General features: G+C 40.7%; 1 protein-coding gene across 3 annotated transcripts in view; it reads left to right on the top strand.

Annotated features, from left to right (window-relative positions):
* The window catches only part of LOC143040362 (uncharacterized), a 47,175-nt gene that overhangs the window by 15,694 nt on the left and 5,379 nt on the right, over window positions 1-26,102 (top strand). For all 3 annotated transcript variants that reach the window (XM_076211482.1, XM_076211394.1, XM_076211543.1), the window contains 4 exons: window positions 7,759-8,000; window positions 8,176-8,303; window positions 8,680-8,759; window positions 8,954-9,110. In XM_076211482.1, the coding sequence (XP_076067597.1) occupies window positions 7,759-8,000; window positions 8,176-8,303; window positions 8,680-8,759; window positions 8,954-9,110 (607 nt within the window). The remainder of the gene's footprint in view (window positions 1-7,758; window positions 8,001-8,175; window positions 8,304-8,679; window positions 8,760-8,953; window positions 9,111-26,102) is intronic.

The following is a 26,102-nucleotide window of genomic DNA, read 5'->3' on the forward strand; positions in this document are numbered from 1 at the left end:
ACGACACTAGTCGTGGGGTGAAGGCCATACAACACCTATTTACAGTACACTACTATACAGTACTACAAATACACCTGTGTCATCATGCCTAATAAAGTCGTGAAACGAAAGCGAGTTGCTCTCACAGTGCAGCAAAAAATGGACGTTTTGAAGCAGCTGGGCAGCTAAATATTATTTTTGAAAATAATATTTAGCTGCTCAAAAAACCACCACGTACACAAGGCGAACGATACCGAGTTACAGTAGTTTGAAATGTAAACACCAGATGGCGCACAGCGGGGTATATAAATGACGCTAGTTGCGGGGTGAAGGCCATTGTGTTATGTTCCACTATGCGTTAAGGTTAGTTGAAGGATGAATTTGGGTTTATAACTTTGTATTTTGAACTAAAATAAAAACATTTTCAATATCCGGATTTTTTCATTATCCGGACAGGTAGCTGCACCAATTAATCCGGAAAAACGAGGTTTGAGTGTACATGGGAACCACATGCACACCTGTCCACTCTCCTCCACAGCCTTATGAGATATCTCTTCTCTGTTGTAGTCTCAGCATATTTATCATATAAATTTTTAAAAGAATTCACTTTCTGGTTTGACTCTTTCATTGTAGAGAATTTTAAAAAATTACTTGTCATCCAGTTAAAAATTTTGTCCATATGGATCTGTGCAGGGATTTAATATGGGTTCTATTCCAGTATCACACAAAACCCCCATCTGGGGTATTGGCTGCATGTTATTGTGGCTAAGTAGCATGCAGCTGATACTTTAGGGCAGCATCTGTAGCTCGTGGGTGCTATGGCACCCACAAGGGTCAATCAGAAAACTGTGAAACATCCTTTATTTTAACATTTCTATATAAGTATATATTTATATATATACATATATATATATATACATATATATATATATATATAAATATATATATATATATATATAAATATATATATATATATATATATACATATATATATATATATATATATACATATATATATATATATATATATATGCATATATACAGTCGAACCTCGAAAGCCCGGACCCCAAATGCCCGGACCCTCGTATGACCGGTCGAAATGAACAAAGGGCGGACTTTTCAAGCAAAGTTCCCTATTTGACCGGTAGGTGGCAGCGACGGCCCAGACAAGCCGCCACCAGGGCTGCCGTTTCGTAGAATTTTGTACCAAAACGTAGTAAAATACTGGCATGTGGCAAGTTCATAACCAAAGATGTGGTTCAGAACTGCAACTTGAGCACAGAATTGAACTCTAGCTGCTGATGCAAACTTCCTCTTTGAACTCAAAGCCCAAATCTTTGCATGGAAGCTTTCATTTTGGTTTTGTGTCCTTCCCTTGAGGCATTTCTCTAAAAGCTCTGTAGAGGTGAGGTCTTGATATATTGCCAGGATGGATTTCCACTTCTCAGTGGGAATCTTCGCCAGGAACAGCTTCTTGACTCTGTGAGACTTGGGTTCCTCTTGCCTGGCTAGTGCCCTCTGGAAAAAACACCATAAAACATCCATACTCGGTTACGAGATAGCTAATGAGCAACACTTTTAGAGGAAATATTTTCATTTTTTTTTTTTTGTGATTTTCTGATGGACGATTCATACTGTACAGTATGCAGTCAGCTCCCTGTTGCCATATCGTATGCTATTATTTATCATACAAAAGCATAAATATTGTGCAAAGTACACAGCTTCTTTTGTTAGCAAATATATGTAACAACAGAAAACGTAATATGCATTACGCAGCGCACACAACCCAGCCACAGTAGGGGGTACTGTATTATATTTTAGATAGTATAAATCAAGATACAGCTTCCATACTCAGCCACGAGATAGCTTATGAGCAACACTTTTAGAGGAAATATTTATATAATTTTTTTTTTTTTTTTTTTTTTTTTTCCGTGATTTTCTGATGGACAATCCCCTTAAAGGGTCATTGGAAAAGAGGGGAATGTCTGGAGATAGGAGTGAATGGAGAATGGTTGTGTATGGATGATGCTATGATGCATGAGGTGGATGTGGGGTGAGGGAGTATGTGTGAGAAATAAATTGATGCAGCCTGAAGGGATTTCTCCTCGTCTTCTTTTCTGCATGAGGGGACAGAGAGAGTGGTCACCGATTTAATGAAGCAGCCTTGCTGTGGATGTGCTGTGTCTTGTGACACTGCTTCTGACCTAGGGCAGTGGGCAAGATACAGGGATGATCTGTCATCCAGGGGGTGCCAAGATGAAGGAGGGGAGTGGATTATGTTGGGGATGGAATGGGTGGGAGTGGTTTTGATGCCTTTGCCTTTTGGCTATCTCCCTTGTAAGGGGGGAAAAAGCCTTTGGTATATGTACTTTTTTATGGTTACATCAGATAGTTATATTTGGTTAGGAGCTATTGAACAATGTAAGTTTCATCTTAAATAACCATGTTTGCATGATTCTAGAATTTTACCTCTATTAGCTTGAAGTTATGTCATTTAGCATTTGGTTGGTTGTCTCAGATACAAGTCTGTCATGCTAATTACCAACAACTTCAATGATATTCATTGTTTTTAGTTAATATTGGGATAAGTAAATTATTTGTGCCATATTTCATACCCAAGTTTTAAAGCATTTGGCTGCATCAGTATCAAGATAATGAAGATGTGATACAGTACTGACAACTAAGCTTGATATGCACTTCAAGATGCCATGTTTTTGTTTGTTGTGGAAAACAAACTGAGGATAGACCTGTCTTGAATAAGACATCATATAAAAGTGATACATATGAATGAGGGTAAAATGTCAAGAGTTCAACAATTTTGTGAGGCTGAAACATGATCAAACATCTGCACATGCAGCATGAACTGCTTTGTAGCTCGAGTTATTGGTAATGCCAGCATATCCAGGGTACATCGGAAATTTTACTTGATAACTCTATATAGATGTGGCTGCATGCCTTCAAGATAGGTCCAGCCTCCGACTTCCATTAATTCTTCCACAACAAACATAGGATCTTGAAGCTCGTGTTGAGCTCAGAGTTGTCGGTGGTATATTGCATCTTGAGTATCTTTATATCAACGTAGTCAAATGCTTTAAAAATTATAGATATGATAAAATAGAACACAAATTATTTATGCCAATATTAACCAAAAACAATGAATATCATCAGTTGACGGTAGTTGACGATAATTAGTATGACCTGTAAGTTTTAGTTTGATTAACCATATCAATACTATGGATTACCATGACTGAACACCTCCAGCTCCCTCACTGGTTAGCAGCAATCTCTGGGCCATGCCTGTTGTCTATGTAGTTTTAATGTGGTTTACCGGCACTTCTGTCCTTGTAGACAATCTTGTGTAGTTTTGAAGGTGACTGGAATGGAGATGATTTTCTCTGAAATCTTCTTCAGGACTGCCTTGTGCAGTACCAAAATGCACACACACACACATACGTTTGATACACGGCAAAGATTGGAACTCCGTAAAAGAAGTGCAGTTTTTGTGGATCTCAACTAGGGAGTACTTTATTGTATTAGGGAAGGGGAAAGCTCGTGGTGTAGTGGGAAGGTGAAGAAATAGGAGAAAGAGAGAGATTATTGCGGAAAATGGAAGGAAATGAGGAAGGGGAAGAACAGGCCCCGGATCTTAGGAGAGGTGTAAACAAACGGGGGGAAGAATACACAGACGAGGAACAAGGAAGCAGAGGTGTCAAAAGCAGAAATATAGATAATAGCAGCTCAATGGAAAGAGAAGGTAACTGCTTTTATGGATTTAATGTGGGAGGTGACAACCTCCCCCGACTAGTAAATCTAGAGGAGAAACTAAAAAAATGAACGAAGAATGGGAGGTTAGGTTTGACCAATTATCACAGGTTACACAAAGAGTTGATAAACTGGAAGAACTAAAGGAGAATCAAAACCTAACCAAAGAAATAGAAGAATTAAAAAGACAGTTAAAAGAATTAAAAAGACATTTAAAAGAAATAAAAGATGAGAATGAGGAATTAAAGAAGAATAACAAAGAAAATAAAGAGTCCATAGCAAAGGAAGCACAGGGTTGGAGAAAAGTCCAAGAGAACAACAAAGTTGTATTTACAGATACAGTGAAACAACAGATGAAAGAACAAACTAAGGACACAGTTATTAAAGTGATAAGAGAAAAGGAGAATATAGTAAGAGACTTAGTGGACAAAAAGAAATGTATAATTATATTAGGGATGGAAGAGAAGTAAACAAGATAAGGAAAAGGTAAACAAGATATTAGAAGTAGTTCAAGAGGATGGACAAGAAACAGGGAAAGAAATTGAAGAAATATATAGACTACAGAAATACAATACAGATAAGACTAGACCAATTAAGATCAAATTCAGGTCACAAATGACAGTAGAGAATATCTTAGCAAAAACAGGTAAACTAGCTGACAGTGAACAATATAAACAAGTATGGATAAAAAGAGAAATCAATAAAGAGGAAAGAGAGGATGAGAAAACAAAAAGACTAGAAGCTAAGGAAAAAAAGACAAGAAAAGAACAGTCAGAAAAAGAGAAATTCTATTGGAGAGTAGTGGATATGAAAGTGAGATGGTTTATAGCAGAGAAAAACAGAAAGGAAACAGAAAACAAGATGGAATGTCTTATACAAACATAGATGGCTTAATAACAAGCTTGAATGAACTGAATGATTACCTGATGGAAAAAGAACCGGACATAATGGGAATTATAGAGACAAAATTGAAAGGTCCACTACCACCCAACAGTGTAGGACATGGTGCATATTATTATTGGATTAGAAACAGAGAGGTAAAACAAGGGGGTGGAGTTATGTTCCTGACTAAGAAGGATATAAATGTGAGGAATGTCACATATGGAGAGAATAGAGCAGAGATGATTATGATGGAAGTGGTGGACAGGAATGGGAAGAGCAGGAAATTTGTAGTAAATTACGTGCCTCCTAAAACGGTCTCGTGGGAAGAGAGAGAACACAAAAGTATGTTAGAAGACACAAGGATAACACTAAATAAGATAATGGAAGATGGAGGAAGAATAGTTATAATGGGTGACTTTAATTGTAAAGAAATCTGTTGGGAAGAGATGACAGTGAGGGGTGGAGATGACCTATGGGGAAATGTACTACTTGATATGATTATAGAACATACAATGATGCAATGGATACAAGAGAATACTAGGTATAGAAATGAGGAAGAATCATTGAGACTGGACCTAATAATCACATCAGAACCTGAAATAGGGGACAAGATTGAATATAAGATGCCAATAAGTAAAAATGACCACATATTGGTTGAACTGGAACTAAATGAGGAAAAATACATGGAAAAAAATGAACAATATAGAAAGGGAAGATGGATGTATGGAAAAACAAATTTTGATAAAATAAAATAATTCTTTTGAAAAGCAGACTGGGAAAGGATACACAAGGAGGAAACAACAGTAGAAGAGAATTGGAATATTGTGACAAAAATTTATAAAGGTGAAAAGTATGCTCCAAGACAAACAAGAAAAAGGATATGTAAAGTGTTGGTACAAGAAAAGATGTAGGGAGTTAAAAGACAAAAGGGACAAAGCTTGGATGAAATGAAAAAAAGACAAAAGACCTGAAAAATGGAAAATATATACTAGTTATAGAAATAAATATGTACAAGTGTGCAGAGCAGAAAAGAGAAAGTATGAAAAATGATGTCATAGAAAAATGTAAAGATCAACCAAATTTAAAGATTTGTAAACAAACTGAAAAACAAACAAGAACTAGAGAAACTATGGCAAGGAGGAGTTGAATACACAGAGGAAATAGAAATGGCAGAAATTATGAACAAGCATTTTAAATCTGTGTTTACAAGGGAGAACATACAACCCAGAGATATTGAGTGGGAGGAGAAAGTCCCCCCCTATGAAAGAGATAGAAGTGACAAGGAATGAAATAATGAATCATTTGAGTAATCTCGATGTCAGAAAATCTTATGGACCAGATGAAAATAGCAAACTGGATTTTGAGAGAATGCAGGAATGAACTAACAGACAAAATACATAGTCTAATAAGCAGTTCGTTTAAAGAAGGAAAGGTCCAGAAGATTGGAAAAGAGCAAATATAGTACCAATATATAAAGGGGGAAACAAGGAAGACCCTGCTTACTATAGACCGGTCTCTCTTACAAGTACGATAGCTAAAATTTGTGAAAGAATCATCAAAACTAGATGGGTAAGACATCTGGGAAAAAAAAAAGTACTAAATCCAAGGCAATTTGGATTTACACAAGGACAATCATGCATCACAAACTTAATGTGTTTGTATTCAAGGCTAATAGATGTAATACAAGAAGGAGATGGATGGGCTGATTGTGCATTTCTAGACCTGAAAAAAGCTTTTGATAAGGTGCCACATAAAAAATTGCTAAAGAAATTAGAAACTGCAGGAGGAATACAGGGCAAACTGCTGAAATGGATGGAAGACTTCTTGCATGAAAGAAAAATGAGAGTGGTGATAAGAGACAAACACTCTAATTGGGATGAAGTGATTAGTGGAGTTCCACAAGGAACAGTTCTGGCCCCAATAATGTTTGCTATATATATTAATGATGTGGATAAAGGAATTGAAAATTATATGAGCTTCTTTGCAGACGATGCAAAATTGTTGAAAAAAGTGAACACTGTAGAAGATAGTGAGTCGCTACTGAGTGATCTCAATAAAGTATGGGAATGGAGTAGGAAGTGGGAGATGGAATTCAATATTAAGAAGTGTATAATGGAATTTGGAAAAAACAAAAAAGAATAATGAGATCATATAAATTGGGAGAAGAAGAAATTAAAGTAGAAAATGAGAAGGACCTAGGAGTCATTATTATGAGTAATATGTCCCCTGAGAAACATATAAACAAAATTTTTGGAGAAACTTGTAATTTGATAAGAACAATCAAAGTGGCATTTACATACCTGGACAAAGAAATGGTGAAGAAAATACTGGTCACTTTGGTAAGACCAAGATTGGAGTATGCATGAACGACGTGGTCACCAAGTACAAATAAATTTATAACAAAACTTGAAAGAATACAAAGAGCAATTACGAAATTGGCACCAACACTCAGAACTATCATATGAAGAGAGACTAACAAAACTTGAGCTACAGACATTAGAGCAAAGAAGAGAGAGAGGAGACTTGATAACCATTTATAGAATCATGAATGTCATAGAAACTATTGATATAGAGGATCTAATAAAATGGGATAGTAGACATACAAGAGGACATAGAAAGAAAATCAAGAAAGACAGTAACAGAAGAGACCTAAAAAAGAACAGCTTTCCCCACAGGGTAATAGATGTTTGGAACAAGTTAGATGAAAAAGTGGTGTGTGCAAAAACAATACACAAATTTAAAAACAGTCTGGATAAAATGAGATATGAAGATGGGACACCACGAGCATAGCTCCCCTTCCCATGAAATACAACTAGGTAAATACACGCATGCACACACACACACTTGTTAATATGGGATAATGGTAAAACAAGAGGACACAAAAAGAAACTAAAAAAGGATAGTTACAGAAGAAATCTGAAAAGGAACAGCTTCCTACACAGAGTGATAGATACTTGGAACAAATTAGACAACGAAACAGTGTGTGCAAACACTATTCAAGATTTTAAGAAAAAACTTGATGCTGAGAGATACAAAGACGGGTCACCACGTGCATAGCTCTCTTCCCGTATAATACAAGTAGGTAAATACACCATTATTTGTTCTTCATATTTATTAAAGTCTTGTTAATTTCAGGAATGAAAAAGAAGCTGCAGAACTTGTTATTCCTCTTGTGAAGGTAGATCGGTCTCTCATCTTTAAGAAGCTAACTGAAAAGAGAGAGCAGAAAGAAAAAGAAAAACAGAAGAATGAAGTAGTGGAAGAAAGTAGTAAGAATACTGAAGAAGAATCTTCTGGAACCAGTGAGAACCAGAAAGAGGAAGAGGTGGAAAAAACACTTACATTTGATGAACAAGCAGCTCTTGAAGTCATCAGAGGTAATCATAAATTTTCTTTACTTATTAGATGGATGATGCATGATAATAAACAAAATGGATGTGAAAATTTTCACTGTAGGTTTTGTTAAGGCAGGTGCCAAATGATTTAATGTACTTAAAAATCACATTCAAACTAGTTTTCCCCCAGAAGGTGTTATTTATTATACTTTTACAGACAGTAAAAGAGCATTAGAACAGCAGGAAAATACAGCCTCAGTCAAAAGTTCATTAAAAATTGAGGTTGATAAGCTTGTTGACTCCGATGCCACTGTTGTGGAATCATCAGTAGATGACTATGAGAAGGTAAGTATTAAGGGTACTTCTCTTTTCATGTAAATCACAGAGTATGGTCATAATATCTGTTCTAAGTGAATACACCAATAAGAGTTGGATTTTAACTTTTCATTTTGTTGACTATAAATGAACCACCAAAGGAATTTGGTGGCTCACAATTATTATTGTTTCAAACATTTCTCAAGTGGAGAATGTAAAATGAAGCAGTTTCTTAAGGCGATGAGAAGAAATGGGGGGGAATCACATTTTCAGTCATAGGGCCTCTCCTGATGAATTAATTATTTACCATGTATTTATGATTTTTATTTTTCATCATGGGGCATAGATTTCTTAGAACTACCACCACTTGCAGGTACTTGTCAATGGCTTGTGGCTTTTATTTCAGATAAACATCGAGAGTTTTGGAGCAGCTATGTTGCGTGGAATGGGTTGGAAAAAAACAGGTGGTGTTGGAACAAAGAGGAAGTAAGTAAAGATTATTGAATTTATAACTAGACCTTTTTCTTCTCACTACTGTCGTTATTGATCAGTTCCTCAGAAAGTACCATATCTACTCCAGCAATGTAGTGTATATGTGAGTGTTAGAAATAGCCAAAAAATTTGTTTCTTTTGTGTGTGCCAAAGCGTAAGAATGCCATTGATTCATATTGCTTTTTCAGAGTAGTAGAAGTGGTTGATCCTGACAAGAAGGGCTTTAGTCTTTCAACAAATCCTATGGAGAAGCCAGTAACACAGGCACCAGAAGAAGAATTAGAATTGAAGCCATCTGCTCATGTTGTAGTTCTCAGTGGACGCAACAAAGGTGTATATGGGACAGTAAGGCTGAAATGTAAAATTTTGTAGATATCTGAAAGTAGTGCCATATTGGCAACTTGTGTTACAGTATAAATGTTCTGTATTCCATACAAAATCGGAATGGAAGCGTGTGAGTGGGGGTGGAGAGATGTGGGAGGCAACCCAGCTATTGTTTGCAGATGATACTGCTTGTGGGCTGATTCTGAAGAGATTGAAGTAGTTGGTGACTTGAGTTTGGAAAGATGTGACGGAAGAGAACATTGAGAGCATACATACATACGCCAAGGTCTTTTTCCCCCATACAAGGGAGGTAGCCAAGGTCAAAAGGCATAATTCCCTTCCCACCCATTTCATCTTTGGATGACAGGTCATCCCTGCATTTTGCCCATTGCCCAAGGTTAAAAGCAGTGCAGCAATACACAAGAAGGTTGCCTCATTCAATTGGTGACCCCCCCCTCTCTCTCTCTCTCTCTCTCTCTCTCTCTCTCTCTCTCTCTCTCTGTCCCATCATGCAGTAATATTGAAGACAGGGAGAAATCCCTTCGAGCTGTGTCAAAACATCATTCACATGTAACCACTCCTTAACACTCCCCTATCCCCCACACCCCTCTGCCCTGTGAGCAGGTTGCTGTCCTGGAGGTGCTTGTGCATAGTGATGAAGGTATGGGCTATGGCAGTGGGGAGAATTTTCCTCCCTGGCAGATTCAATCATGCTGCACAGACCATACTGGAGCTGTCAGACCAAGACTCACAGACTGGAGTGTAAGTAACTGGTAAACGACCCCCACCCCTCTTTCATTTGATGGCTCGTTTATCCCTACCCTCCTTAGTTACTGCACTCTTTCTTCTCTTTCTGAATAGGCTATTATCTCAGGGTAGGCTCTCTGAAAAGCTCCAGATTGCCTTCCCTGAGAAGCACCCTCGACTTTCTCTTGCTCCTTCTTAAGGTAGTTCTAAGTTCCCAATTTCTCTCTGACCTGTGTGCTGGTAGCTGACCGAGTTGGTGGGGGCTCACCTGGCAACAGGTGCCACTGGTTCGCAAGGTTCGGTGGTCAGTGGATGTGCATGGGAAGGAGGACTCCTGAGCTTACCTTTCTCCCTTCCAGTACAAGTAAAAGGGTGGCTATGCCGGCCTCATACTATATGGGACAAAACTACAGAGGACAAACGGGTTGTCAAAGCCAAAAAACTCTATGCCGAGGCCCTTTACCTGTAAATAGCCATTTCTGTACCCTTTTCTGGCTCTGCAGGGACTTTCCTTAAGTGACTGGGGCGCCAGGCACCTGCAGTATCTCTTTCCATGCACTTCAAACCTCATGTTGCTCATGGAGTGGCCCTACAACTTACGGAAAGCGCTCTTTTAAGTAGTAGGCTATACCATAAGACTTTGATTCCATCCAATAATGGTTGAATCATCCTCCCAGGTTTTGGAGGCCCCTTCTCCTCCAAAACCCATTGACCAGGAGGGAACCGATGCTGACCCTTCCGCCGTTTCAAATCCCGATTTGGATAATTCTCACTCTGTGTGTCCTTCAAAGGAGACTATAACTCCTATTGAAGGACAATATTATGATTCCACTAGTAAAGATAATGTGGTAAAAGCTACTACTGAGTTGGGTTCTCCCTCCTCCAGAGCTTTGGAAATCAAGAATGTGAAAAACTTGTCTCTGGTCCATATCCTCCAGCTTCCTAAGTCCTGTAACTATGAGATTCTTACGAAGTGCTTTGGTTGCTATGGTAAAATTACAGAAATCCGTATGTGTTATGCTGAACCTGGAAATTCTTGGGAAGCCTGGCTGTCATATACTAGCCACAATGCTGCTCTGAAAGCTAGTAGCGATATTCCTAATTTGAAGGTTTGTGGAGCAGACGTCACTGGGGCTTTATGTGCCAATGCCCCTAATGCCCTAGATGTTTATGTACCTTCTTTGTATGCTCCCTTTGGGAAGGAAAACGGCTTAAATACTTCTCACAAGGAGAGACTACCGAGTCCTCCAATGTGGTTGGTGGCCACTGCCCGGGAAGAAAACTATAATTACTTTAAGTTCTGTAAATACTTGCAGAGGAAAGCTGGTGGAATTTGTAGTGGTGATATCACCAGATTTGGCAAGAACAAAGTTCTAATACATGCAAAATCCAAAACTCAGTCTTATATGCTGAATCACTTAAAAGCTGAAAGTGGTAAGATGCTGAAGGAAATTAAGCCACACATAGACTTCAGCTATGGTAGAGGTGTCATATATGACAAAGACCTTTATGATCTTGAAGAGGAAGAGATTCTGGACATGTGCCCTGATGACATCTTCCATATCCGGAAACTATGGGGCACCAAAATGATTGTACTAACCTTTACTAGCCCTGACCTGCCTACGCATATCATAATTGAAAATGAAAGGATTGCTGTGCGCCCTTTTAAGCGAAAGCCATTACAGTGTTTCAAATTCTTTAAATTTGGCCATACGTCGACTGCTTGCAGTGGAGAGCAACTGTGTGCTATATGCTCCTACCCCATTCATGGTGAATGCACAACACCACCCAAGTGTGTGAATTGCGGCCAGGGTCACCAGGCCCGTGACAGGACTTGTCAGTCCTATAAGGATGAAGAAGCAGCACTTCAAAAATCCAAAGCAGAGCATATCAGTATCCGGTACGCAAAGAAGCTTCTAGGCCAAACTAGAACATATGCCCAGGTCACAAAGAGACGAGCTACTGTCACTAAGGCGCCTCAGCCTTCCGCTTCACACGGTAGAACCCCTGAGGTAACAGATACCCGCCTGAAGCAGGCTTCGACCGATGCTGAGGTAGCACCTCCCAGCTCCCCCACCCCTCCTTCTCAGGAGTTAACTCAGGCATCATCTGTGCCCGTTATTGAGGGCTCAGAGGACACTCCCTCACCAGCGAATGTGCATTCGCGAGATGATGCGCGGCCAGCAAAGGGTGTTACGGCGGAGAGATCCCCAACACGTGGTAAGAAAAGGGGAGGAACATCCCCTCTCCTACCCTGAGCATCCCTACCTCAAACAAATATAAGGTGCTTTCATGGGATGCTACTGGTCCTCAAAAAACTAATACATCGACAGCAAACGCATCAAAGAAGATCAAAATTGAGGGCCACAAACCTGGCCGTACTGACTCCTCTCAGGGCAATTCGAAGGATGAGAGACCTAGAAGTGGAAAGCCTCCAGCCGGAATTGCTGGCAGGCCTACCATCTCTAGACAAAACACTGATCAGGCAGAAAAGAAAGTCTCTTAAAGTCGGAAGTGGAAAGCTCCCTAAATAAAAATGTCCATCATACAATGGAACTGCCGAGGTCTCAACAGTAGCTCTGAACACATTCGAACACTGTTTAGAGACTACAACACCATGATTTTGTGCCTTCAAGAAACAAAACTAGGAGATACAAGTTATAATCCTGGACTCGATTATAATTTTCATAGATCACCCCCTATTATTGAGGAGAGGGCACAGGGTGGCACTGCTTTCATAATTCACAAGTCTATTAGATTTTCTACAATCCAGCTCAATACAGACCTTCAAGCCTGTGCTGTACAGGTTCAGCTTGAGAGAAAGATCACTTTGTGCTCTCCTTATTTAGACCCTAAACTTGAAGACCACCTTTTCGACGGCCTTAGGTGAAATAGACAGTTGGATGTCTCAGATATCCAAGACTTAGTGAACCAGCTCCCTCCACCATTTATTTTAATGGGTGACTTCAATGCCAAGCACACCTTATGGGGTGACGTACACTGTGATAGATGGGGTTATATCATTGAGCAGCTACTTGATGCCAATAATGATTTAGTGCTGCTGAATGATGGCTCTCCCACTCGATATGATATTTTTCATAACACCACCTCAGCCATCGACTTAATAAGCACAGTATCCTTCCGGTTGGAGTACAATTGAGCTGTTGATAGAGATCTGCATGGCAGTGACCACTGGCCAATACTACTTCAATATGTTATAAGTATCCCATCACCCTGCCTGCCAAAATGGAAGATCAAGAAGGCTGATTGGAAAGAGTTCGCTAAATCATCAGCTATCAATGAATCGCACACCAATTTTCTATCCCCTGTTGGTGCTTATGCCCACCTTTCACAGACCATCATAGATTCTGCGCAACAAACCATCCCCAAAACTGCTGGCCTACCCAGGCACCCTGTAGTCCCTTGGTGGAATAAACAGTGTGAGGTTGTTAGGAAAATAACCAGGACATGCCTTCTTAGATTGCTCAGGTCACCGTGTGAGGCAAACCGACTTGCTTATTCTAGAGCCCGTGCGAGACAGAAGAAAATATTTAAAGAAGTCAAACGTGAATCCTGGAAGAAATATGTTTCGGAATTAACCATCACTACCCCCTACAAGTCAGATTTGGAATAAAATCCGTAAATTACAAGGTAAATTTGTACCGACTGCCTTGCCCGTTTTAGAATCTAACGGTACTCAAGTTTGTGACCCGAATAGGGTTGTTGACATCTTGGGTGCCCACTTCACTAGTGTTTCAAGTGCAGCTAATTATGCTCCTGAATATCAAATACATCGTGACTCAGCAACAGTTCTCCCTCCGCCTTCAAACAATACAGTCCTTTAATCTACCTTTCACCTTCGATGAAATGAAACATGCTTTATCAAGCTCTGCCCTCACTTCCCCTGGCAATGATAACATTAGTTATGAGATGATTGCCAACCTTCCCCAGTGTTCACAGCTGTTCCTGCTTACGGTATATAACAGTATATGGACCACACACTCTTCACCTGATACCTGGGATCTGTCGGTACTTATCCCCTGTCATAAGCCAGGGAAAAACCCAGAACTTCCAGGAAGCTATAGACCTATTGCCCTCACTAGCTGTCTTTGTAAACTTTTTGAGAGAATGGTTAATAACAGACTTGTCTGGTATCTAGAATCCAGAGAGTTACTCTCAAACAGGCAGTTTGGATTCCGGAAGAATCGCAGCACACTTGACCCTTTGCTAATACTCTCAAGAAAAATCCAAAATGCCTTTGCTAGAAGACATCAAACCATTGGTGTGTTCTTTGATTTAGAGAAGGCCTATGACACAACCTGGCAGGGTGGCATCTTGAAACAGCTAGCATCATGGGGCATTGGAGGCCACATGTTTGCATTTGTACAGAACTTCTTATCAAACCGACGACTAAAAGTCCGAGTTGGATCTGTATTTTCATCATCTTATCTGCAGGAGGAGGGGGTCCCCCAGGGTAGCATGTTAAGTGTTACGCTATTTGCAGTGGCCATTAATAGCCTCATGGACCAAATACCACCGACAGTTCAGGGTTCCCTAATTGTTGATGACCATGCTATTTACTGTAGTGCCCCAACGGCCCTTGAAGCTGGTAGAAAAATACAAGCTACGATAAATGCAGTCACTAAATGGGCTGACAGGAGAGGTTTCAAGTTCTCACCTCAAAAAACTAAGGCCACCAGATTTACAAGGTGTAGGAAGCGAGAAGAGATACCAACTCTGTTTTTGAAGGGAGTCATCCTCCCATATGAGAGTGAGGTGAAGTTCCTTCGTGTGATTTTTGACAAGGGCCTCACATTCGTTTCCCATGTTAATGACTTATGAGTTAGAGTACAACAGTCCACCAACATTCTGAAAGTTGTCTCACATTATGATTGGGGAGCTGATCGTACTATTTTATTGAGGCTCTATAAAACTCTCTGCCTTAGCAAAATTGATTATGCTTGCCAGATATATGGCTCTGCTGCTAGAACCACCCTTGAAAAATTAGATGTTGTGCACAATTTGGATTTGAGAATCTGCACGGGTGCCTATCATACCTCCCCTGTGGACAGCCTATATGTGGACTCAGGTGTACCACCTCTTTCCTTACACAGAGAGCTGGGACTATGATATTTGGCCAAATGTTTGACATCAAAGGATAACTCCAACTTTAAATTTGTTATGAACCCTTATGACATCTCTCCAAATAGGCCCTGTATCCCTAAGCCACTGGAGGTTCGATTGGAGAAGGAATCTAGAGAGATCGGTCTCTATGACTCTACTATAGCCAAATTAAGCCCAACAAAGTATCCTCCTTGGTGTAAACCCCCTGTGGAGATTTGCATTTGTACCAATGGTAAACAACACCACGACCCTCAGGCTGTCAAGGCGCAATTCTTAGAACACTCCTCTAAACACACCACTTCTGTGTCTATACCGATGGCTCTAAGTCTAAGCAAGGTGTAGGCTCTGCTGCAGTTTTTAACGGAATTTTTTTTAAACATAAATTACCCTCTCTTTGCTCAAATTTCACTGCAGAAGCTTATGCAATACTCCTGGCAGTGAAAGAGATCTACTACAGTTGCTCAAACGAGCAAAGTTTCATTATTTATACAGATTCCAACAGTGTTTTAGCTTCTTTTCGGCAACTTTTGCCCACTCACCCACTGGTGCAAGAAGTGCAAGATTGGCTGGTCCTCCTGCACTCACAAAAACGTACCAAGGTGAACTTTTGTTGGGTACCTGGTCACACTGGCGTCATGGGGAATGAAACGGCAGATAAAGCTTCAAAGTCGGCAGTAGCTGATCTACAGCCAACTACTGCCGTCCATATACCCCATGGCGACCTTAAGGAGATTATACACACTCATATACAAAATAAGTGGCAGCATAGATGTAGCACCTTAACTGATAAGCTAAAAAAGATCCGTCCCTTTATAAAGAAATGGGAATCATCCAGTTGCCCAAATAGAAGGAACAGCATCATCTTGACCAGATTGCGAATCAGACATACACATCTGACGCACAGTTTTTTAATGACAGGTGATGGCGAGCGGCAAGTACCATTCTGTCGTACATGTCAGGCTCACATTACTGTACAGCACTTTTTAACGGAGTGCATATGTTTTCAACGTGAGCAACGAGCATGTTCAATCACAGGCAAGTCCATGACGGACTTGTTTGATGATAACTGTGAAGTACCCCATGTGGTCAGATTTTTAAAGCTTATCAAATGTTATCACCTATTATAATTCACTGTATTTTTCAATTTTATTATTATATATATATATATTTTTTTATGAAATCTCTGAACTTTTAGCTTTTATCCGCCGTTTAGCTTTCATAGCGCTGAATAGCCCTTGATGCTCCAGTGCTTGGCTTTTGAGCCTAAAACTCATAAACAAACAAACCCTATCCCCCACCCACTCCCTACTATGCATCACAGTATCATCCATACACAACCATTCTCTACTCACTCATATCTTCTGCCATCTCCTTTCCTTCCTCAACAGACATCCCCCTCTAGCTTAATGTCCCTTTTACCAGATCCATCCTTGCTCATCCCCTCATGTTCCTTCCATACACCTCTGCCTTCCTCATTTCTTATACTGATCTTTCTTCCCTCATTCTTTCCATGTGTCCAAACCACCCCAATATTCATTCATCATCCCTACTTCCTATATCCTTTTCCACCCCCACTCTCCTCTTCACCCAGTTTCTCCCTCCATTCAACATTTTAACCACTTCCATACGGTGACGCCTATGTAGGCGGCATGAGGAGCAAGTGGGTACTCGATGATGCTGACGTCGGCATTTTGATTATATTTATTGTAGTCGTACCTACGTAATCTCCATTCTTTCTAAACTGGCTTCATCAATTTTCTATGGTTATCAAAATACACGTGTGAGAGAGAACGAACGTTTGAGCACTGACTTTATTTTTTATAATGCAATTATTATGACGCAACATCGCACGTTGGGCAGCTAATGCTGCCAGACGTGCGATGTGCCCCGGAGTGACATTTCACTTCAAACACAATTAAACTCTTCATCTCTTATCTTCCATGTCTCTGCACTTACTTGCTTCTCTCAATCTACAATCTCTACCTCTATGCGTCACTTTCTTGCCACATGCGACCCCAAGTATCTAATGCTATCCACTTCCTCCAGCTCTTTTATTACTTCCAAATTGTTGCCATCCTTTTCCCTTGTACATCGCACTACCTTTTACCCACATTTACCTTTAACTTTCTCCTCTCGCTCACCTCAGATTCCACCACCAACTTCCTAAATCTCCTCTCTGGTCTTGCCATTAGCACAATGTCATCAGCAAACAACAACTGGCTCACCTCCCACTTTTCCTCATTTTCTTTAACCATCTCCAATCCCCTGCCCATTACCCTTTCATTCACCTCCTGCACCACCTTATCCATGTACATATTGAACTGTCATGGAAATATGACGCATACCTAGCAAAGTCCCATTTTTACCTCAAACCACTTGCTTTTTCCATTTCTAATTCTAACATAGGCTCTACTACTCTCGTAAGAACTCTTGACTGCCCTTAACAGGTTTCCTCTAATCCCATATATCTGCAAAACCTCCCACAGTGTCTTCCTTTCTACCCTGTTGTAAGCCTCTTCCAGATCCATAAAGGCCCCCCAAAAAATCCTTACCCTTTGCTAAAGATTTCTCACATATCTGTTGTACCACAAAAATTTTATCCACATAACCCCCTACCTTTCCTAAATCCACTCTGTTCCTTATCAATTATTCCCTCTTTTCCTCTCTTGATCCTCAATCAAAACCTTCTCATAAGCCATCCTAACTGTACTCAACAAACTAATCCATCTGGAACTACTACACCCACATTTGTCCCCTTTTCCCTTGTAAAGCGGAATTATACAGGCACTCCTCCAGTCCTCTGACACTCTCCTTTAGACAAACATTAAACAACCTCACCAGCCAGTCCACCATCATTGTACCTCCTTTTTTCAGACACTCCATATGACACCCATCTAACCCAGGTGCCTTGCCTGCTCTCATCATTTCAATAACTGCTTTCACCTCATCTTTTTCTATTTTTCATTTTCCTCATCTGTCACTTTCATTTTCTTAGTGACTCATTGCAACCAATACCCTCCCTATCATCCTCTGCATTTAGCAACTCCCAAAAATACTTTGTCCCTCTTCCTCTTCTGTTACCATCTCTCCATCTATACCCTTTACCTTTTCTTCTCTACTTGATTCACCTCTCCTTCCTTTCTTAATTTCCTTCTAAAACATTTTTTTATTACTTTAAAAAATTTCTGTTATACTCTTCTCCCAGTCTGGGGTATTGGCTGCATGTTATCGTGGCAAAGTAGCATGCAGTTGATACTTTAGGGTCTATATGGGGCGCCCCTACGGACCAGAGCCACACATCATTTTGTCTTTGATAGAGGAAAACTCTGTTTATACAGAAATGATGACACTTTTATACTTCAACTGTCCCTCCATTATGCTGTACGCCTGTACCCCAACCCCTTGTTACTGTCTCTGAATATTCATTTCCTTTTTTCGCCTACTCAGTGGTGGGGGAAGAGAATGCACCAAGTCTTTCCACTTGAGCCGTAAAAGGCGACAAAAAACAGGACGGGGGATTGGATTAGGAGTGCTGCTACCTGTAGCCCCAAAAGGGGACATTCCTAAAAAAAGTAAAGCCATAAGAGGGTCTGGAAATTTTCCAACCAGTACCCTAAGGGTTGGGTCTTTTAATGTGTGTGGATGTGGTACAGATGAGAGTAAAAGGGAAGAGATAGGCAGTATGTTTGTGAGAAGAAAGATGGATGTGCTGGCTTTGAGTGAAACTAAAATGAAAGGAAAGGGCGAGTGTGAGTTTGGGAGGTACTCAGGAGTGAAGAGTGGATGAGGGAGAGAAGGGGCTATACTAGTAACTGAAGAGATAAATAAGCGTGTAGTGGAGTGGAAGGAGGTTTCATCAAGGTTGATGTGGATGAAGGTGAAGCTGGGAAGGAAGATGTGGGTTTTTGAAGTGTGTATGGGCCAGGTAGTGAGAAGAGCATAGAGGAAAGGGAGGATTTTTGGGTAGATATAAATGAGTGCATAGAGGGATTAGGAAGAAATGTCAATGTAGTTGTATTGGGAGACCTTAATGCTAGGGTAGGAAATGAACCAATAGATGGAGTGATTGGGAAGTATGGAGTTCCAGGTAAAAATCATAGTGGAGAATTGATGGTGGAGATGTGTCTTGAAAGAGAGTTGATGATAGCAAATACAGTGTTTAGGAAGAAAGTCAAGCATAAGTACACATGGGAGAGGGTGGTGGATGGAAGGGTGGTAGATAGAGCGTTAATGGACTATATAGTGGTGACCAGGAGTATGGATGTACATGTTAAGGATGTACATGTCCTAAGGGGAGGGAATGGGGAATATCAGATCATTTACCGGTGGAAGGTAAATTGAGATTGGAGAATAGGTGGAGAAAGAGGAAAAGGGCAGAAGGTAGCGAGGTACTTAGAGTGAACTGCTTAAATGAGAAAAAAAAGGAGAATGAGTATAAGAAGAAGCTGAGAGAAGAGTGGGAGGGAGTAAAGGATAGAGTAGAACTGGGAGTGGAGGAGGAAAGGGGATGGTTCAAGGAGGGAGTCATAAGGTGTGCAAAGATGGTTTGTGGAACTAGGAGGGCAGGAGGAAATAGAAGGAAGGGTAGTGTGTGGTGGGATGAGGAAGCAAAGAAGGGTGTAGAAGAGAAGCAGGCATTCATAGATTGGCTACAAATTAGGATGAGGGAATCATATGAGAGGTACAAAGTAAAGAGAAGGGAAGTTAAGCATAAGAAAAGAAGCAAAGAGGATATTCAAGTAGATTTAGATAAATTACAGCAACGGTCTGAAGAAAAGTGGCTAATGAAATTTAACACAAGTAAATGCAAGGTAATGCACATAGGTAAAAATAACAGTAAGTACGATTACAAGTTATTTGGTAATTCGTTAACAAAAGTGGATAGTGAAAAAGATCTCGGCGTAATTATCAGTAATGACCTCAAATCATCCAAGCAGTGTATTTCAGCCTCTGAGAAAGCAAATAAGATTCTGGGACTGATTGCGCGATCTTTTGATTTCAAAAGTCCATCACTCATTAACAAGCTATATAAATCGTTAGTTCGTCCACATTGGGAATATGCTGTTTCCGTATGGTCACCGAATCTCATTAAAGACATTGACAGACTGGAAAATGTACAACGGCGAGCCACAAAACTGATTCCAAATATCAAAAATAAATCATACGAAAATCGACCAAAACACATGAATCTGTTTTCCCTAAAAAAGCGTAGACTCAGAGGTGACTTGATACAGGTCTTTAAGATTTTAAAGGGAATTGACAACATCAAAAGTGACCAAATTTTCACATTGAATGAGAATCAGACAAGAAACAATGGTCTCAAACTGTCCGGAAATAGATTCAATTTGGAAGTAGGTAGAAACAACTTTGCCAACCGTGTAGTAAATGAATGGAATAAACTTCCTGCACAGGTAGTGCAATGTCTGATTTTCATTTATTTTGTTTTTGTTTTATTATCATTTGTCTGTCTGATTTTCATTTATTATTAGTTATATGTCAATTTATCATTATTTACTATTTACCTGTTTGTTTATTATTCAACTATACCTATGCATTTATTTATGTATTTTATTTGTTATTTACATTATTATAGTTTTTATTTATTGTTTTATTATTAATATGATTTTTTTTTTCGCATCCGACCTAGATATGGATCAAAAGGTCTCCTGTCGGCATGCTCCGCCTTTGTAATCCTTTGTAATGGGGTGAGAGTATGACTGAAAATTTTGAAAGTAATAAAAAGATGTTTTGGAAGGAAATTAAAAGAGGAAGAGGAGGTGAATCAAGTAAAGAAAAGGTAAAAGGTGCAGACAGAGAGATGATAATGGAAGAGAAGGCAGTGAGAGGAAGGTGGGCAGAGTATTTTTTGGGAGTTACTAAATGTGAAGGAGAATAGGGAGGGAAAGGTAGTTGCAGTGGGAAGGCTTATGGGAGGGTCTTGATTGAGAGGATTAGGAGAGGAACAGAGGGAGTAATTGGTGAGAAACAGTGTGGGTTTAGGACAGGTAGGGGTTGTGTAGATCAGATCTTTGTGGTAAGACAGATATGTGAGAAAGCTATAGGAAAAGGTACGGATGTTTTTTGGGCTTTTATGGATCTGGAAAAGGCTTATGACAGGGTAGACAGGAAGGCACTGTGGGAGGTTTTGCAGATATTTGGAATAGGAGGAAAGCTGTTAAGAGCAGTCAAGTGTTTTTACAAGAGTAGTAGAGCTTGTGTTGGGGTTAGAAATGGAGAGAGTGAATGGTTTGAGGTGAAGGTGGGACTTCGTCAGGGATGTGTTATGTCTCCCTGGTTGTTCAATCTTTACATGGATGGGGTGGTGCGAGAGGTGAATGCAAGGGTAGTTGGTCAGGGGTTGGAGATGGTTAAAGAAAATGGAGAGAAGAGGGAGGTGAGCCGGTTGTTGTTTGCTGACGACACTGCGCTTGTAGCAGGATCAGAGGAAAGATTGAGGAAGTTAGTAACAGAGTTTGAGAAGGTGTGTGAAAGAAGGAAGCTGAAGATAAATGTGGGCAAAAGTAAGGTGATGAGAAGTACAAGGGGAGAGAGTGACAGCAGGCTGGAAGTGAGCATAAAGGGTGAAAGACTGGAGGAAGTGGATAGTTTTAGATACTTGGGTGTGAATGTGGCAGGAAAGGGAGGAGTGGGGTTGGAGGTAGAATTTAGATTTAGAGAAGAGATGCCTTGGTGGATTAAAAAGTGTAATGAGAAATAGACATCTGGGAATGGATGCGAAGAGGAGGTTATATGAAGGAGTGATTGTGCCAACAGCACTGTATGGGCCAGAAACATGGAACATAAGAGAGGAAGAGAGGAGTTTTAATGTGTTTAGGATGAAATGTCTGAGAAGTATGATAGGGGTTACTAGGCTAGATCGAGTGAGAAATGAGGAGGTGAGGATGAGAACAGTGGTGGTAAGGGAGTTGGGAGATAGGGTTGATGAAAGAGTATTAGGACAGTTTGGACACATGGAAAGAATGAGTGAAGAAAGATTAGTAAAAGAAGTGTGGAAGGAGTGAATATGAGGAGGCATCCTAGTACGAGATGGATGGATGGGGTGAAAGGGGCATTACTAAAGAGAGGAATGTCTGTGGAGGAAGGATGGGAGAGGACAGAATATAGGGGTGAATGGAGAAGGGTTGTGTATGGATGATGCTGTGATGCATGAGGGGGAGTGGGTGGGGGATGGGGGTGAGGAAGTATGTATGAGAAAAAAATTGATGCAGCCCAAAGGGATTTCTTCCTGTCTTTTCTTTTTCTGCATGAGGGGACAGAGAGGGGGGGTCACCGAATTTATGAAGCGGCCTTGATGTCGATGTGCTGTCTTGTGACACTACTTCTGACCCAGGGCAGTGGACAGGATGCAGGGATGACCCATCATCCAGGAGGTGCCAAGATAAGAGGGGGGGAGGAGGGTGGCAGGGAGTGGAATATATAGGATATGGAATGAGTGGGAGTGGTTTCTATGCCTTTTTCTTTTTGGCTACCCCCCTCGTAAGGTGGAAAAATCCTTTGGTATATGTATGTACTCTTCCCCCATTTCATGTCTGCTCTCCTCTATCTTGTATGTTTTTTTTTTTTTTTTTTTTTTTTTTTCTTTCTACCTCTTGTATGTTTCTCTCCTATTTTACAACCAGTCTGTGAATGTTTCTTCTCTTCTACCATCTCTTTGCTTTATCATCCCACTATTCACTACCCTTCCTTATATACCCTCCCATCTTTCTTGTTCTACACACCATCTTTGCACACGTTACTCCAGCCTTGAGACACCCCCATTCTTCCTCCACTCCTACCTCTACTCTATCCTTCACCTCCCACTTATCTCACAACTTCTTGTATTCCTTCTCATTTTAAGCTTTACTTTAAGCACTTCCATACCTTCTATCCTGTTCCTCTTTCTCCATCTGTCCTCCACTCTCAACTTACCTTCCAAAAAATAATCTGATATTCCCCAACTCTCCCCTAAGAACATGTACATCCAAAACAATTCCTACTCATCTCCTGGATAACACTAAATAGTCCACTAAACTTTCATCAACTCTCAAAACACATCACCATCAACTCTCCACTACAATTTTTTTCTGGCACTCCACACTTCCCAACCACTCCATCTATTGGTTCATCTCTTACTGTAGCATAAAGATCTCCCAATACCACTACATTGACATTTCTCCCTAAACCCTATGCACTCATTTAAAACTGTTCAAAAAGCCTCCCTTTCCTCAATACACTTTTCACTACCAGGCCCATATGCACTTCTGACCCACATTTTCCTTTACAATTTCACCTTTATCTACATTAACCTTGAAGAAATCTCCTTCCACACCACCTCATACTTACCTATCTCTTGACTTAATAGTATAGCCACCCCTTTCCTCCCTTGTTCTCCTCTCATTCCTGACACCCTCCCCACTTCACTCCCAAAATCAATCATACCCCTCACTTTTAACTTTGTTTCAATCAGTGCCAACACATCCTCTTTTCTTCCCACAGATATACTGCCTATCTCTTCCCTTTTACTCTCATCTGTAGCATGCACACTGAAAGACCCAAACCTTAGGGTTCTGGTTGGAAAACTCCTCACAAACCCTCCTATGCCTTTTAGAGCTATGGAGAGTAGGGTGTCTATTCCTATTCTATATTCCATTTTAGTTGCCTTTTATGACCCAAGTGGGAAAACTCAGGGCCAGTATTCTATCTCCCCTACCACAGGGTTTGGCAAAGATGGAAATATATATTCAGAGAAGTGGTACAAGACATTATTGAGAGGGGGGATGGCATAACTGAGGGACAGTCATGCAAATGATCATCATTTCTCAGCGAGTAGATATTTCCTCTAACACAAAATTATGTGTAGCTCTGGTCTATAGGGGCACCTCATATAAACCCTCAAGTATCAGTTGCATGCTACTGAGCAGATTTTTACCTCACAATCATTGAGAGCAACTGTGGTCAAAAGATGTGAGATGTACAGTGAAGGTCAGGTTGGATGTGAACAAGAGGATGGGACAAGTGGAGAATTTTAAGTATTTGAGGTTGCATTTCGATGTGGGGGTGAATTAGAGTGAAAGAGAAAGTAAATGTGTGGGTAGAATGGTGTAAGTGTTATGAGAAGTGGGTATGAATGCAAAAAAAGGTTGTATGAAAGAACACAGCATTTTATGAAGCAGACTTGGAATACAAGGAAAGCAGAAAGGTAGAATGTGTACAGGGTGATGTTTGAGAAATGTGATTATAGGCTACAAGATTAGATTGTACCTCAGAGTGCCCTATGCACGTTTGGGCCAAATGGCACCTGACAATTTCAGTCAAAATCCATAGTTTCCCTCAGGATTTTTGTAATTATTTTGGTCACTTGCTCCATTTGGTGAGGCCATGAGGTTTCCTGTTGATTTCACTTGGGCACCCCTCAAGTCAAAGGTGCAGGCACCAGAGCCAGAAAGGCAAAAATCCTCCCATAGCCTGGAATTTGGCTAGACCCCATCACATGCCCTTAGGTCCAGCCTCCTCAAATGTACTTCACAGTGCTCTTTGCATGACTCTCCCTTTGGGGCAAGTTTAGGCCAAATCAGCTGACCATATGATTTGATAAAAATCCATGAGGGTGTTTTGGGGGGTCATTTTGACCACTGGCCTTCCAGTAGATTTCACTTGGATCCAATCAGGCAGTTGTGGGCACCAGAAGTGGAATGACAAAATCCACCCAGAGCTTGAAATTTAGCTGAGCCCTGTGCACACACCCTTGGATCCAGGTTCCTAACACATACCTCTCAGTGACCTATGCATGCCTCTTCCTCTGGGGCAACATTGGGGTAGATGAGTGAGATTGTGGCCAAAATAACCCCTAAGAAATCCTGAGGTGGTTAACCTATGGTTTTTTACTAAAATCATTAGATTGGCCTATTTGGCCCAAATTTGCCCTAGAGGGAGAGTTGTGCATAGGGCATTGTGAGATACATGCGAGGGACCTGGATCTGTGAGAAATGTGGAAGTGAGGCAGAGAACAGGGTTGGAAAGATAGCTGTTGTTGTCGTTCCCTAGACTGTCTGTCCGAGCAGTCCCGTCTCCCCAAGGAATGCCACAGCCGAAACTGGGTTTTCCCACAGATCCTTTATAGTGTATGTTGTGTTGTTTGCATGCATGATTGTGTATAATGCAGTCTTCCATTATGTGTTGTATGGTATGGGGTGAAGTGTTACATCCTGGGCAGCTGTTCACAATGCGGTCATCCAGCCTCTTCTGGTAGCTTAGAAGTGCTGGGTGGTGGCCGCACTGCAGTCTGGCCAGGTGGACTCTGTCCTTTCATGGGAGAGAGGATTCAGAAGGGTGGATATCAGGGGGTCTGGCATGCAGCAGTGTGTTGTCTTTCAGTGTGTTAATGGAGCAGTGAGTGATATGATTATGAATATGTTTCCGGAGACTGGTATTTGGTGGTTGTGGAGGAAGAGAAGAGAGTATCTGTGTGTAATACAGGTCTTTGGGTGTTGTTTTAATGTTTCTTGGTGTGTGTGGGTGTTCTGCTATGTAGTGTAGCGGGTGTGATGTGTTTGTGGTGGCTGCGGCAAGTGTTTGTGTGCCTCTCATGTCAAGGTGGTCCTTGACTTTGAGGACTTTTGTTTCATGGTGTAAATGGTCTGTAGGTGTTGTATTTGTGTAGCCTGTAATTGTTTTTAGGGCTTTGTTTTGTATGATTTGAAGGGTGTTGTGGTGTGTCTCACTGAGATAGCTGTAGAATAGGGTAGATCAGAGTGATGAGATGGTTTGGGCATATTGCAAGAATGACTTAAGAAAGACTAGCAGAAGTGGGTGGAGTGGACTTGATGGGACAATCAAGAATAAGATGGATAGATGGGACAAGAGGTGGTTTTGGATGCACAAGGAATGTCTGCCAAGGAAGGAAGATAGAGTACAAAATATAGGAGTAAATGAAGGGAGGTTGTAGAATGATGTAGCCCAAAGTTATTTTTTCATCTATTCCATAAAGTATTTGGAGTGCAAAGATGGTGTGTGGAACAAGAAGGACAGGAAATAGAAGGAAGGGTAGTGAATGGTGGGATGAGGAAACAAAGAAGGTTGTAGAAGAGAAGTGAGCTTTCACAGATTGGTTACAAAATAGGACGAGGGAGTCGTATGAGAGGT

Source organism: Oratosquilla oratoria, chromosome 1, assembly GCF_046742065.1.
Source record: "Oratosquilla oratoria isolate Oo_2021 chromosome 1, ASM4674206v1, whole genome shotgun sequence".
NCBI lineage: Eukaryota > Metazoa > Arthropoda > Malacostraca > Stomatopoda > Squillidae > Oratosquilla > Oratosquilla oratoria.